Source organism: Centruroides sculpturatus, unplaced genomic scaffold (genome assembly GCF_000671375.1).
Source record: "Centruroides sculpturatus isolate CEXI.00-Female unplaced genomic scaffold, Cexi_2.0 scaffold612, whole genome shotgun sequence".
In the NCBI taxonomy this organism is placed as follows: Eukaryota; Metazoa; Arthropoda; class Arachnida; order Scorpiones; family Buthidae; genus Centruroides; species Centruroides sculpturatus.
The window spans coordinates 110,615-125,417 of NW_019384966.1; the positions used below are offsets into that span (position 1 = coordinate 110,615).

At 38.0% G+C, this 14,803-nt stretch overlaps 2 protein-coding genes and 1 pseudogene across 5 annotated transcripts in view; all 3 read right to left on the reverse strand.

Annotated features, from left to right (window-relative positions):
• LOC111632522 (MAP3K12-binding inhibitory protein 1-like) overlaps positions 1 to 4,600 on the reverse strand; it is a 60,272-nt gene extending 55,672 nt beyond the window's left edge. For 3 of the 4 annotated variants that reach the window (XM_023376957.1, XM_023376958.1, XM_023376956.1), the window contains exon 1: positions 4,513 to 4,600. In XM_023376957.1, the coding sequence (XP_023232725.1) occupies positions 4,513 to 4,557 (45 nt within the window). In that variant the 5' untranslated portion in view covers positions 4,558 to 4,600. Of the gene's footprint in view, positions 1 to 4,121; positions 4,492 to 4,512 lie in introns of those variants that run through there. The other variant, XM_023376959.1, reaches the window with a different exon arrangement.
• Positions 4,601 to 8,076: 3,476 nt separating this feature from the next.
• LOC111632514 lies at positions 8,077 to 9,522 on the reverse strand (annotated as a pseudogene).
• Positions 9,523 to 11,369: 1,847 nt separating this feature from the next.
• LOC111632509 (V-type proton ATPase subunit G-like) overlaps positions 11,370 to 14,803 on the reverse strand; it is a 53,700-nt gene continuing 50,266 nt past the window's right edge. Inside the window, exon 3 of the mRNA XM_023376940.1 lies at positions 11,370 to 12,030. Within this exon, the coding sequence (XP_023232708.1) occupies positions 11,848 to 12,030 (183 nt within the window). The 3' untranslated portion in view covers positions 11,370 to 11,847. The remainder of the gene's footprint in view (positions 12,031 to 14,803) is intronic.

Consider the following 14,803-nt stretch of genomic DNA (forward strand, 5'->3'; position numbering starts at 1 on the left):
GCCAAAATCCACTTAGGGTGTCCATGGAAGAAAAATATCGCGCTCTTCCCAACAAACTCAGTGATTCTTGGATATGGGGCAATGGATAAGGGTCTAATTAGGTAATTTTATTTAATTGACGATAATCCACCACCATTCTATACGACGAATCAGATTTACGAACCATCAATGCTGGAAATGCCCATGGGGAGCTAGAAGGTTCTACTACCCCACTTTTAATCATTTTATCCACTAACTCATCCATTATCTCTCTCTGGGCATATGGAATTCGATATGGGGCACGGCATATCAGGGGATTATTCCCGGTATCTATCTTATGCTCTACTAAGTCACAATAACCCAAATCAAAATCGTCTTTCGCGAATACATGCTTATATTTATATAATAAATCTAATAAAGGGGTCAGCTTATCCTTTCCTACCTCGCTAAAATTAAATAAATTTGCAAATTGCTCTCTAGTTAAATCGTTTTCGTTCGATCGCGTCATTTTATTTTGTTTCGCGCTTTCTTTTGTTTCTTCTTCTGCTAAGAGAAAAGTTCCTAACTTACTTCCTCTGACCAATTTAACTGGTTGTGTTTTTACATTCATTATTCTAATAGGTACTCGACCATGCCTTTGTGTTTTGACTAATGTACAGGCAATAAACACTCCCTCTCGCTTGGGAGGTGTCGGTTCAACAACTCCTAATTGACCTGTTAACGGGGAATAAACTTTCCCTTCTACAATGACCTCTGACCGCAGAGGGATGACGTAATCATTGGCTAACGTCACCTCCTTAGGAAAGTCGTTCCCTCCCTGCTCTAGGCTATTAATAGTTGTTTGTTTTGACTTATCTCGTTTCGTTTTTCACTTTTTATTTCGCGCGCGTTTATTTTTCTTTTTCATCTCCGCGTTTTCTATATTTTTGTTTTCGTTATCGCTGATTAAGGTTAAATTCAAATTATCTTTCGACGGTACGCGTTTCTTTTCGCTAGTTTTCTCGCGATTATTCTCGACATCTTCATTTAATTCTGAACTATCTTCGTTTTCTTTTATTTTGGCTAGTCCCCAAAAGGTCACTGTGTCTCCTGAGGGGAAACTAAGGGTCGCGTTCTTAACCGAGATTGTAACATCATATTTTTGAATAATATCCCTACCTAAGATTCCATCGTTAGGCGTAGTGATCTCAGGGTGCACTAAATAACAATCATGGAAAAAGGTCAAACGTCCGATTTGGAATTTTAATTTAAACTTTCCGAATGTCTTGATAACGTGTCCGGTAACACTTATTAATTCTACTATTCTAGTTTCAGCTCGCGGCAATCGCGCTGTATCGGGAAATAACTCTCTAGAAATTAAAGTAACAGCTGCGCCTGTGTCTATCGTCAGCTGAACCTTCCTATTTTCTATCTCGCAAACCATTGTACAAGGAGGTAATTCTCTACTTTTCGATCTACTGATTCCTGCCAATTGGGGTGTCTCTGGACCTATCGATGGTCGATTTAATTCCCCATTTGGTTCTCTAAACGTGACCGATGTGACTCTGTCTGAGTCTCGCGTTTGCTTATTGTCCTCGGGTCTATTTTCCGGTGCGGTGCGGTCTATTTTCCATTCCGGTGCGGGTAACGCTAAAAATCGAGGGGCGGCTACGTTGTTCGGTGCGCGCTCCGTATCGAAGCTGCTTCTGGGCCAACCCAGACCGTAACACAGGGGATAAAAGGGCAATGGAATACCTTGTCCATTGTCAAATTGTCTAAATCGCGCAGGGAAAAAGGGTATCTGTTCTGACTGACTAACTCTAAAGGGGTTCGGCAAGTTTCTAACGGAGATCTGCCATTCGGGAGCTTCTTGATTCACTCCCCACCTTCCGGGATACTGAGAAAAAGCGTTTCCTCCGTACCAATCGAGAGGCGTCGGCATATAATCTCCGCATTCTGAATAATTAGGATTCGTAGCGTGAAATCTAGGTGATCTATCTCCATTCTTTCTCCAAGGGGGTATCGGACTTTGTTTCGAAAAGGGACCGTAATAAGGATATCGCGCGCGGGGTTGTCCTTGCGGATTAGCGGGCTGAGATCGCGGGGAAAATTGTTGCGGTGGGCGTCGCTGTGGGCTCGGGGGATGCCGCGAACTTCGCATTCCGTCATTTGCTCTATCAGTATCCTGTATCCGATTTGTTCGCGAGGGTTCTCCCCTTTGGAAATTGTTTATTGGTTTAGGCGCGGGCGGTTGATCGAGTCTTTTTCCTAATGTCGCTAATTGTTTCGAAGTTTGAGCGATTTTTGCGTTGAGGGCCGACTCTCTCCGCGAATTGGATTCTTCCGCCAGTGTGCCGCGATCCTCTACTGCATCATTGATGCCGGCAACTAAATTTCGCGTTTTTCCCGCCAATTGATCTATCGTTTCTTCACGGATAGCTATCTTAAGTGCTTCGGCAAAAGTCGCGGGGTCATGCGTCATAACCCGTCTTTTTAGCCTGTCCGTTAGACCATGCAGAAATTGGACGCGTAATTTTTCGTCTAGTTCTCGCTGTTGACAGCGTTTGATAATTGCGTTCTCCTCTTCGTTCGCGCCTGTCTGTTCTATGCTTGTCGCGCTAGCGAGGGATTGCAAGCGGACCGCGAATTCCTGAACCATCTCATCTCGTTTTTGAGTACATGTATGGAACTTCTGGACACGTAAGGAGTATGGTTCTTGGTCGAAACGCTGAATCATCAGCTTCCGAAAAGTTTCGAACTCCGTTACACTCTTCATGCTGAGGTCGCGCCATGCAAAATCTCGGGCTACACCTGTGAGCTTGCACTTGGCTATGCTCAGGCACTGCCGAGGGGTCCATCCCGCCAGACTAGCGATCTCTCCCAACGTGTCAAAGAAATCGGTGACACGCCCTGTTTCACCCGAAAACGTTGGGATCAATCCTCCAAACGCGGAAAAGGAGGGAAGAGAGCCGCTACTGCCACCGTCACGAGGTCGCGTCGGGACACTTGCATCTGCCTCCATCGCTCGACCCACTTTTTAGAAAAACTCTTTGTCGGCGTAACTTACAAAAATTTTTGTGTGGGACTATTAAATCCCGAGCTTCTGACACAACTGTAAGGTCAGAACTGGTATAAATTGGGCTTAAAATCCCACTTCTGACACTACTGTAAGTTCGCCGATTTTGGGGGCAATACGTTAATTGCGCGTCAGGAAAACCTAGGGTCAAACCGTATGTGGGTGGTGGCGGTAGGAGACAAAGATGACAAGTGTCTTACACGAAAACCGTTTATTTTGACATGAAGTTAACTTACACAACAGGAATAACAAAATAAGTTCGTTGGCCGGCTGAGGTTTCGCTTCTTCTGTGCCCCGGGGCTCAATGAGGTAGCTACTGACGATCTTGCGTCCTTGATGCGAGTTCAGGTGTCCGATGATGCGGCGGTGCTCGGCGGTTATGGCGTTCTGGATGCTGGGGGTCCAGTGCACGGCTGAGACTCGGCTATCCTGACCTCTTGAGTATGTGTCCGTGTGCTGCGGGCCTGGCGTCTTGGAGAGAATCTGCCTCGTGTCCTTGAGATTCGGGGGTTTTATAAGATTTTCCCCGAATCTCACCCTTTTGATTGGTCCCTTTCACCCTCTCCCTTACTCCGATTGGTCATTCCTTTGTTTCTAGGCGAAACCCGAGACCGATTCGGGTCGGGAAAAGGTCGGAGAGGTGATGACGGTCCTTTAACGTTCGCGCTCGTATTTTACTCCGTTATGTCCCTTTTCTCTGTCATCTTTGAACCCAAACGGTTCACCAGATGTTCTTGTGGCCATCTATCCCCTACCGCGTTCTTACTTAACAGATATCCCTTTTGTTCTTAGACCCCCCTTTCTCCCGCTTGCTTCGACCCGATATTTGTTCGCGCGCATCCCGACAAAGCTCTCCCTCTCTCTCTGTCGACATTCCCCCGTTATTTATCGTCGCGTCGCGTTTGTTTTACAATTCGAGAAAGTTTTCGTCTCATCTGGGCTTTGTCACTAACACATCCCCTTGACCTGATTCTATCCTCGAAACTTTCTGCCGTTAAAGTTTGTAATTAGTCGAAATTTCTACGCGCTTTTACGACCCTCACAGATGCAAACATCAGATCGGACCAATTTTAGAATTTTTACTTACATTTATTGAAATAGTAGTAATAGACATAGTAAGTTTACGTACAATCTACGATATTTCCACATAAATAATTATATTTTAGCCGAGCCGTGGCACAGTGCGGCGGCAGGCCGGGCGAACCGGGTCCGCGCACGTGGCCAGTATTAAACTTTTGTTTTCGGTCATTTTTCCATACAGTCGACATTATTATTCGGCGGGGTTTATCATCGAAGAACAGTTTTAATATTTATAAGTTAAAATCTGGCAATATCCCTAGAACAATAGGCAAGACGAATATTTGCATTAAGCGCGAGTTTGAGCATTTATAGAGCATATTTGGCAAAGGAGTTTAAATTTCTTATGGAAGAGGCACTTTTACCAAACTTTGTACGAAATGACATAAACGTAAACTTACTTCTTCCAAACATCCGATAATTATTTGCAACGCTTCGCCGATCATGGTCGGAATCCAGCTCTCCAATATCAACAAAGCCAATTGTCTCAAAGTGTTGCCATCTGTCAATGTCGTCGCCTATTATTTTTTAAATTATAATAGATATAATTAAAATTATTTTATAAATATTCGTATTCGATGATTTAAAAAATATGGTGTATTTTTTGTAACTTTATACACTACGGGTATTAAAACAGCCTTTTTCAATCTCGCCGCGGATTCGACCGTAAGGTAGATTTTTTAAAATACTCTTTCCGTCCCGTGGGCACTAAGAGGGCCTCTTATAGCGGGCCCATTACGGGTTCGGCCGGGCCGGCAATGGGGCGACCGGGTGGTGAGGGACGGGGCCCGACGTATCCGAACGGACAACCCCCGAAAAATTCCTGGGGATTTCTTGACCCGTCCCGATTCGATCCCGGGTCCCCCGGAGCGGTAGGCCGTCGCCTCGACCGCTCGGCCATCGGGTCTTCCGTAAGGTAGATTGAAAGACGTAGACGAAGTTCGAAAATTTACTTTGCAGCGAGAAATTTGTGATAACATTAAAAGTTATAAGCACGGCGTCGATGTCTTACGTTTCCTCTTTCTGAAAACTTTCCGCCCCGTGGGCACTAAGAGAGCTTCTTTTAGTCAGCCCATTACGGGATCGGCCGGGTAGCGAGGGACGGGTTCGACCTATCCGGACGGATCACCTCCGAAAAATTGCTGGAGATTTTTCGACCGTCGGCGTTACCGCTCGCTTACGTACAGTACGTTCTGGTTTTCGGAAGACTTTGTTCGTCGCGTAATCTCCCGTGGAATCTGCGCCACTTAAATTTCCCGGCAACATTTGGTGGCGCTATCTGTTATATTTTATTTAAAAACTTTGTATATTTTTAATTATTATAAAATGACAAATAGCTTAATTTTGAGGGTAGGGATGGGTTTTATAAACAAATTGTAAATGCTAATAACCAGTAAATTCGTCGTTAAGTCCCACCCTACTGGATATATGACGAGCAACTGACTCTGTTTATCTACCCAACCTCCTCGACTTTTAACCACCGAACTTTAATAGCATCAATTCCCTTAATTAATTAATTTCCCTGCAAAATTTCATAAATTTTCGACGAAAAGCACGAGTTATTAGCGAGGTCGAGGCCGATGTTTAAAACGTGAAAACGTGTACGCCGCATTCCTGTAAGCCTAGAAGTTTGACAATGCCGTTTGGATAGTCAGTGGAATCACGCTCGACGTCCCAAACATCATTGCCAAACTTCTAGGCTTACGGGAAAGTGGCGCCGAACGTCCGACGTACACGTTTTCGCTTTTAAAACTTTGGCTTCAACCTCGCTATTATTACGCTTCAAAGAAAGTGAACAAAATCTTGACACACACACACACACACATTCACGCTAACATCCATACATACGTGGGAAAAACCCGACTTTTTGCTTTTCTTGACGTTTGAAGGTCCTCCAAGTCCAAAATTTTTAAATTTTGGGGGTTCAATTTTTGATCGATCGCCGTACTTTTCCTCTCTAATATATAACAGAGCAGGGAAAAGTGAAAATTAAGACATAAATACGACGCAAATAAATGACTAGTATATTTTCTTCTTCTAGCCAGTACTAGCCTATTAGCTTCGCGTGTAAAAAAATAACAGTAGCCTAAGTTTACGTGATAAAAAGCAAAAGCATATATTACAGTCGACCACCCTATAAGACAGTAGATAAGTTCCATTCTTTAGGAATCCGATTTCTTACGAGTCCTTCCAATCACAGCCCGATACGTGTCAAGTTTACGGACTACGGCTGTTTGAAAGGTTTTCTACCATAAAATTAATCGATTCTAGACTAATCAGACTCAACATTTCCAAAATACGTATATTTTTTTGGAAATAATCCATATAAACTACGCTATAAATAAAAAATTGTAGGATTACTTACCGAGTGTGCACCGTTCGACGTCGCCATTGCTTGTTTTCGTCGCGGAGCAGCGCACCAAACGGCGGCCGCGATTTCTGATGTTATTTTTCTGCGAAAACTTCGTTGAACTTTGGAGACATCATTAATATAAATACAGTAGAACCTCCATTATCCGGACCTCCATTATCCGGATTTTCGATTATCCAGATTGTCCAAAATAAACAAAAATTTTACGAATTTGCTGATTTTCACTTAGCGAATTACGACACTGTTTATGTACATGATGGAATGCATAACTTTTTTTGTTTCAACAACGTCTCACCCGGCACAGTGGTCGTAAACTCTTAAATATATTTTACGTCGTAATAAAAATATAACTTGACATACGTATTTATAAATAATTTATATTCAAATTACATCATTTNTTCAAACCTACTAATCCAACAATAAGGTTTGATGTGGTGAAAGTAACTACAGCATATGTAGTAGAAGTCAAGAACAGATTTGAAGCACTTTGCTGTGATGACAATAACCCGGGGAAATAAAACAAAATGTGTTAATCGCTGCTGAGATCACAGTTCCGTACAAAATTAAAGAAGAAAAACAAAAAAATGGTTAACGAAGAAGACTGAAAATTGGAGAAAAAAGATGGCAAGCAAAAGCTAATGCCATGATTGATGAGTTCAAGAAGTTGAACAATGACTTCTAAAAGGCAGCACGCAAGGACAAGGAGGATTTCCTTGTCAGGAAATGTCAATTCAGTGAAGAAGACAGCAAGAAAGGCCAGACCAGGCCAATGTTCAAGGAGGTTAAAGAGTTAAGATCAAATTTTAAAGCCAAAAAAGGAATGATCAAAAACAAAAATGGTATTGTACTACACGATCAACAGGATATAAAAGAAAGATGGTAGGAATATGCGACTGAACTATTCTCAACAGTCAATAGTCAAACAGATCATACAAACCCTTGTAAACAAGATGTAGCGTGGCGCTGGACGGCGGAAAGTATATATATAATTATAATAAAGTTACAATAAATTAAGTTAATATATAATTATATATATAATACCTAATTTATATATAATTAATATATAATTATATGTACAGTACCTAATTTATATATAATTTATATATAATACTGTACAGACGATAGTAATCTTCTCCGTAGCGTGGCGCTTGACGGCGCGGAAAGTAGTTAGGCTGCCCGATGACGTTTTACATAATTATAGGAGTTTTTTTACCGTTTTTTACGGATACCGTCGCAATTTTTTCGCTGTCTTATAAGAATCGTAATTATAGGAACCCGTTTTATAGGGGTCTACTTGTATATATAAATTACAGTAAATATAGTAATGTACGGGGATCGCTAGGCTGACCGGCTACTATATTTTGTAGGAAGCTTAGCTACTTGGTAGAAGCCTACTACGGCACTAGCACCGGCTAAATAAAAAGCAACGTCGACTGGTTGCAAATGGGCAGAAATCGGGGAATTCGGAAAATGTGTACGAACAGTAATTTTTACGTTGTACCTCCAAAATAAACGTGTGTCGGTATAAACTTCGAGAACTAAGTAATTTTGAAATATTAAAATCAAAGATCCTCGTTACAACTCGTCAGAAATATACAGTATATATACGTATTATCATTTGTTCCGTGATGTTTTAATTTGGAATAAATTCGTTATACAAAATATTATTTTCAGATTTTAATCTGAAAAGAATCTGATTTGCTCGAGCAACCACATTTTCATTCCAATGTTTGGTGGAAACTTTATGCAAAACGGGAATCAAGATTGGCATCGACAGTTTACGCTCGGTTTCTAATAAATGAATAACGATTACGTTATTCCAAAAACGAAGAGTTCTTTCCGTAATGAGATAATGAGAACTATTGACGCAATTGACTATCCGTTTAAGGAGCTTTTCTCGAACTTTTAGGAATTCTCGAAATTCGATGTTGTTCAATATTTCTTCGAGAATATCCAGAAAGACTAACTCGACTAAGTCGCAATGTTTAGGCCATGACTGTAGCAAACTGTTTACGATTTTTTCAGTAAGAGTACTGTCTTTATCCACGAAAGACACGATGCACTTAGTCCAGGAAATGTAGAACTGATCTAAATTCTTAGTTTTAAGTAGAGGAAGAAGGTAGTTTTCTAAGCATACTTTGTGTTCGTTCCTCAGAGGCAAACGAAAACCACTAATGATGCTACTCAGAACTCGTAATAATTCTGATATTCCGTTAAAATTAATCGGGTTTTCAATTATTCTGTAGAAAACTCCATATATTTTATTTCTAATGAATAATCTTAAAGGATTAAATAAGAAGTATATCTTATGAAGAATGCGCGTTAGCTTTTCTCTTTCGCGGTGATCTAAACTACAGAATAGATCTATTAATTGCGAGATAAATTGCTTGCTAATTACTTCGATAGCGAAGTTTGTGTTCAGTTTTTTCTGTTCTAGAAATCTTAGGAAAAAATCATACACGAGTCGTAAATGAGGCCAGGCTGGAAGCAAAGACGATTTCGTCTCGGTCGAATTCCCGTCCTCCACTTCGTAATTAACTAAGGTCTGAAAAACATTATTAGAGAACATAATAATTATTTCCTTGTAACAATTTATAGAAAGGTCGAATGTAGGTGACGATATAAAATTATATAATTCAATCAATATCTGGGTCTTTAGCCGTCTTTCTTTTGTTTCCGTTTCGCTCTCCAAAAACTGAAATATTCTCGAACATTGACCAAGTTTGGCTATAAAAAGTGCTTCTCTTTCTGATTTAGATACTTTTGCTAATAGAGGTAGTTTGCTAATAGAAATTACATTTATATCTTGACTACTGACAGAAATTTCCGAAGTACAGTCAGATCCTTGGAAATACAAAGTTTCCTGGTCACGGTCAGAGCCCGACCAACATATTTCGTGTCCACTAGCGATAGTCCGATCGAAATTTGTATTTTCCGCCGATGAACAATAGCTCATTACGAATACAATTCTGGTTGATAACAGCAATATTCATCCAAACGTCTAAATTAATTGTAATTTTATTCGCATTGTTATAAAATCCATATTTAAGAATGGAATGTCAATTATTGCCAATAATGAACTGAAAAAAGTAATTCAGAATTTTTTATTTTTAATATTTTTATAATGAAGCTTTACAAACTGAAGATAAAATACTTGACGCCAATTTACTTATCGATATTACAGCGGATATCTTTGTTGATGCCTAATAAAATAAAATATTTAATAAACAATAAACTAATGGTTCTCAAACTATAGGGCGGGCTCCCTAGTGGAACGCGGGACTCCGGGAAATTCTGGGTGCGCCGATGATGACTCCGGTTCCTCTCTAGGTGAGTTTCTGGCTCTGGCTTTGTGGCGGATTGACTATTAGGCCGAGTAGGCCCGAACCTGGGAGCCGTAAAAATTCCAAGAAGGTTCCTCGTTAAAGAACATCGGTTGATTTACTCGGTTACCGCAACGCGGCACGTAGGCGATCGGCCGAGGAGTGCCGCCTCTCGGGAGAACTTTAAGGGGAAATCGGCCCCTATTTAGATGTTACGAACGTGAAGAAAACGAGGCGCAAACTCGCGAGCAACTATTAGCGTTCACCGGTTTACTCCACTCGGCAATTCGGTAGGCCGGAGGCAGAAAACAAAAACAAAGGAAAATGGTTTAACTGAATGTACCGTACAGTACTTCTTTTATTGGTTTGTCAAATGCATTTCGGACTTATTTAAGTCCCTCTTAATAGCAGCTGCCATAAGTGACGAGCTACGAAATAGCAGCTGTCATAAGTGATTTTTGAAAGAAAAATTTTGTAAAAGTGTGGATGTATTCTCTTGAGAATGTGTTAATGGTAATATACCACGTGTTATTAACCTGTAAAACGTTCATTATTGCCGCAACATTTTATTGTAGAACATGCACAATTTTTAAAGGTTGTAATTATAAAAGTTTTTATGAACAATTGTTAAAAGTGAGTATCATGTTATATTTTTTGATGTTAAAAATATATAATGTTATAAACAGGGTTCCTACGCACCTGGAAAGTCAGGGAAAATCAGGGAAAGTCAGGGATTTTCATTAGTTTTGGAAAAAGTCAGGGAAAGTCAGGGAATTTGTCGAAAATTGTCAAAAAGTCAGGGAATTTGTCAAAAATTGTCAAAAAGTCAGGGAATTTGTCTCCTTAACTACATTGTTGATCTCGTTTGCTGAATATTGATGACCAATCACAGCCATCTGCAGGCGGCAAGAAGTAATGCTGCAATCTTTAAANAAATGTACTCAATGTTAACAGTAAATGCTGTTTTATTATGTCGATATTCCACACTAAAAAATGTGAGGGTCAGGGAATTTGGACAAAGTTGGTCAGGGAAAGTCAGGGAATTCAAAACAAAAATTTGAGTAGGAACCCTGTATAAAGTAATAATTATAAATATATTGATATATTAGGATCACCGTATTAATGTGAAAATGTATTTGAAGTGTTTTTAAATGGCTATATTTTTAAACTCTTTCCAACGTTACCAGTTATACACTGGAGGTTTTTTAAAAAACAGAACCTTAGGTAATGTATAAGTGTAACAATTTTTTAATAGTTTTATGTCAGTAAATATAATCTACACGTGAAGAATTTGTCATCTCACTAATTGTATATAACCTTTGTGTTTTTAAGTAATTGTATGTAAAATTTTTTAAATAATTTGTAGATTTGAACCAAAGAGGGACTTAAAATACAAATAAGTCCGAAATGCATTTGACAAACCAATAAAAGAAGTACCTAACCTGAAAGCTGTATATGATAGTCTACCGAACTGATTTGATCGGATTAAAGAGACACATTCACAACGAAATAGCAGCTGCCATAAGTGATTTTTGAATGGACAAATATTTGAGAGAACTGAAAAATTCTTTAATTATAACATAAATCAGTACATAAATTTTAAGAAAATAAATCAATAAATTCCACCTTTTTTACTTTCTAAATTTTGGGATAGTCAAGCTATCAATTTGACAAATCAAATATAACTTAAATGAAATTTCATTTCATAACTATTTAAATATAAACTTTAAATGTGTTTCTCTTTTATTAATTTTACCACATACAATGTTCTATTTCATTTAAACACATGAAATTACTTTCCAATAATGTATTTTTTTACATTTTAACAGACATTTAGAATTCAATATAAGCTAACAAAATCTAGTTCTTTTGTTTATACACAAAAATATATAAAATGGAAACATTACGGAATGTCTTCATTATAATTAACCAGTTACATTTATAATATTATATATTCTTTCTATATTATATGATAAATTTTACACACGACTAAATACCATTAAGTCTTCAATAACAGATAAAATATAATAATAATATAACTGTTATTGAGGAACATTTGTTAATTTAAGATTACGATGTACATCTGGTTTGATATCACAAACTAATGTCAGAAGATGTTCGATGACTTTATCTTTGTTAACGTTCATAGCTTTATTCATCATTTCTATCCTGATACGAGTGTCCGCTTCAATTTTAGTAGCTATATCTTCTCGAGATCCCATATGCTAAAAATGAAAAATTACATTGTAAAATTGGGTGACAAAATTATCTAATTTTTAAAACACTGCAATAAATTTTAACAATAAAAGTCTATTCAATGAAATAATCTATTGCTTTTAGCCCTTAATATTGTTTAACACTTACTTGTTAGTCTACATCAAATACACACACATACATACGGCTTATCACACCAGTGAATGAATAGTAGTGCATAGTATTCGTCCACTGTTTATTGTGTGGTAAGATGACTCGGCTAGTTTGGGTAAAGTATTTATTTGTTCCCAAGGCCGAGAAATGATGATTGTGTAACTATTACACCTGTGATAATTGTGAATTTGTCATATTTACGATGGCGTTTTAATGGACTATCCAAATGCACTTTATGTTGCCGAGATAATTTATTGAAAAAAAACTAATGGCCTTTTAATGTATTTTTATAATTTGTATAATTTTATACTTTCTTCTATTTAAGTATGAACATGTCTATAATATAGAACACTCAAAATGCATTTTGAGTGTTCTATATTATAGACATGTTAAAAAAGCCATAATTTATTGTACAGTTTTATTAATAAGGTGTTAAATAATCATGAAATATTTTTAAAATTAATCTTGTTCACTGGTGTGATAAGCCCGTATGTATCTGTGCCTATTTGACTTAGTCTAAGTATTAAAGTAAAAGTCTATATTTTTCCAAGATTTTTCAAATATTTTGATATACTATTTTATATTTTTCACTATCATATATTAAAATAAATTTTATAATTAAGAAATTTTCTGTAACAGACATTCCAATACTTGTTCCAAAAGTTCTCAGACAGTCTGTTTTCTTGGGAATTTTTCTACCCAGCATGTTCCTTTAGACCAGTATTTTTCAACCTGTGGGTAGCGACCCCCAGAGAGGTCACAAAGCTTTACTTGGGGGTTGCAGATAAAGAAAAAAGTAAGTGTTTGTAGGTCCTACACTACAATAAAAAAAACACACAGTTTTGTTGAGAAGGCTGGGCCTGTTTATTTTACAGTACAATTGGTTTTTCGATCGATATTTAGGTCACAACAAAAAGAAAATTAAATACATAGTTTTTAAAATCACTGATATAGTTTTAATATGGCCCTGCGAGGTTGCCAGAATTTTTTAACTTGTAAAGGGGTCGCGTATTCAAGAAGGTTGAAAAACACTGCTTTAGACCATACCATATTTTACAAGGCTTCATAAATGAATAAAGAAGTTGCAACAAAGTCAAATGTTTCTGGTATGCTGGAAGAGTTAGAAGCAATACAGGTATGCACATGTTTATGCTCAGTTATAATTCAGATGGAGGAACAAAAAATCAACATTGAGTTATAAGTGCAACTAGGAAAAACTGCCTCTAAAACATGACAACTGCTATAAGTAACATATGGATATGAGACCCTATGGAGAAATGCAGTCTTTGAACGGCATAGGCATTTCCATGAAGGGAGAGAGGATATCCACTACAATAAAAATCTGGAAGACAATCAACACCACTTATTGACAAAGTTGTGAAGAATATGCAGCAGTGCTTGGTTGAAAATTGATAAACATTTGCGCAACTGTTAGTGGAAAAAGTGGACATTTCAAAAACCTTGCATAATACCATCCTAACGAAGTACTTGCAGAAATAAAAATTCAATGCAAGTTTACTTAGGAGGTAAGTTCTGTGGAACTTAAATAAAATATTGATTGTGTCAACATTTGCACCATCTCTTGGAAACTTTCCATAATGACACCATGCTACTGCACCCAATCATTGCAGCAGATGATTCTTTCTGCAGCTTATTCTATTTTTAGTGTACAAGCAGAAGTCTAGTGTTTTAACTGCATATATCAGTCATGGCCTCACTACTCTTGGTGCTATCAATACAAAACAAACAACAAAATGTCAAGTGGTGAGACCTTGAATCAGCACTGCTGAAGAAAACCCTCAGGCAGCCATCAAAAACAGACAATCTTGATTGCATTTTTTGAATGAGAGAGGTACAGTGGGTGATCAGTTAATGAACAGATCGGATAATGAACACCTTCGCAAAAGATTTTTATGATCAGACAACGAACACTTCATTGAACAAACACAAGAAGAAGCGACATAAAGAAACGAATACTGATTGGTCTCAGGCAACAATTCGAAACTTTTTGGAGCACGAGAGACTTCAACGACGACATTCTACCCAGTATACAGTCGACCCCCTATAATTACAATCCCAATAATTACAATTCCTATAAAACTGCGAAAAAATGGTGACGGTATCCGTAAAAAACCCCCTATAATTACGTTAAACGTCATCGGGCAGCCGAACTACTTTCCTGCCATCCGTAGCACCACACTACAGAGAGATTTCTATCGTCTGGAAAGTATTATATAAATTATATATAAATTAGGTACTGTACATATAATTATATATTAATTATATATAAATTAGGTACTGTATATATAATTATATATTAACTTATTGTAACTTTGTTATAATTAAATATATAATTTCCGCCGTCTAGCGTGGCGCCACGCTACGGAGATTTTTACGCTAACTATCGTCTGTCAGTATGTAAATTAGGTACCGTAAGTCTAATACAGTACTGTAATTTTATACATTTCTTGTGAAAGAAACATTTCTTATTCAACGGCGATTAAAATTATTTATATTAATGATGTCTCCGAAGTTCTACGAAGTTTTCACAGAAAAATAAGTTGTTAGAAATCGGCCGCTCTTTGCTGAGCTGTTCCGCGACGAAAACAATGTTGAGCAATGGCAATGTCG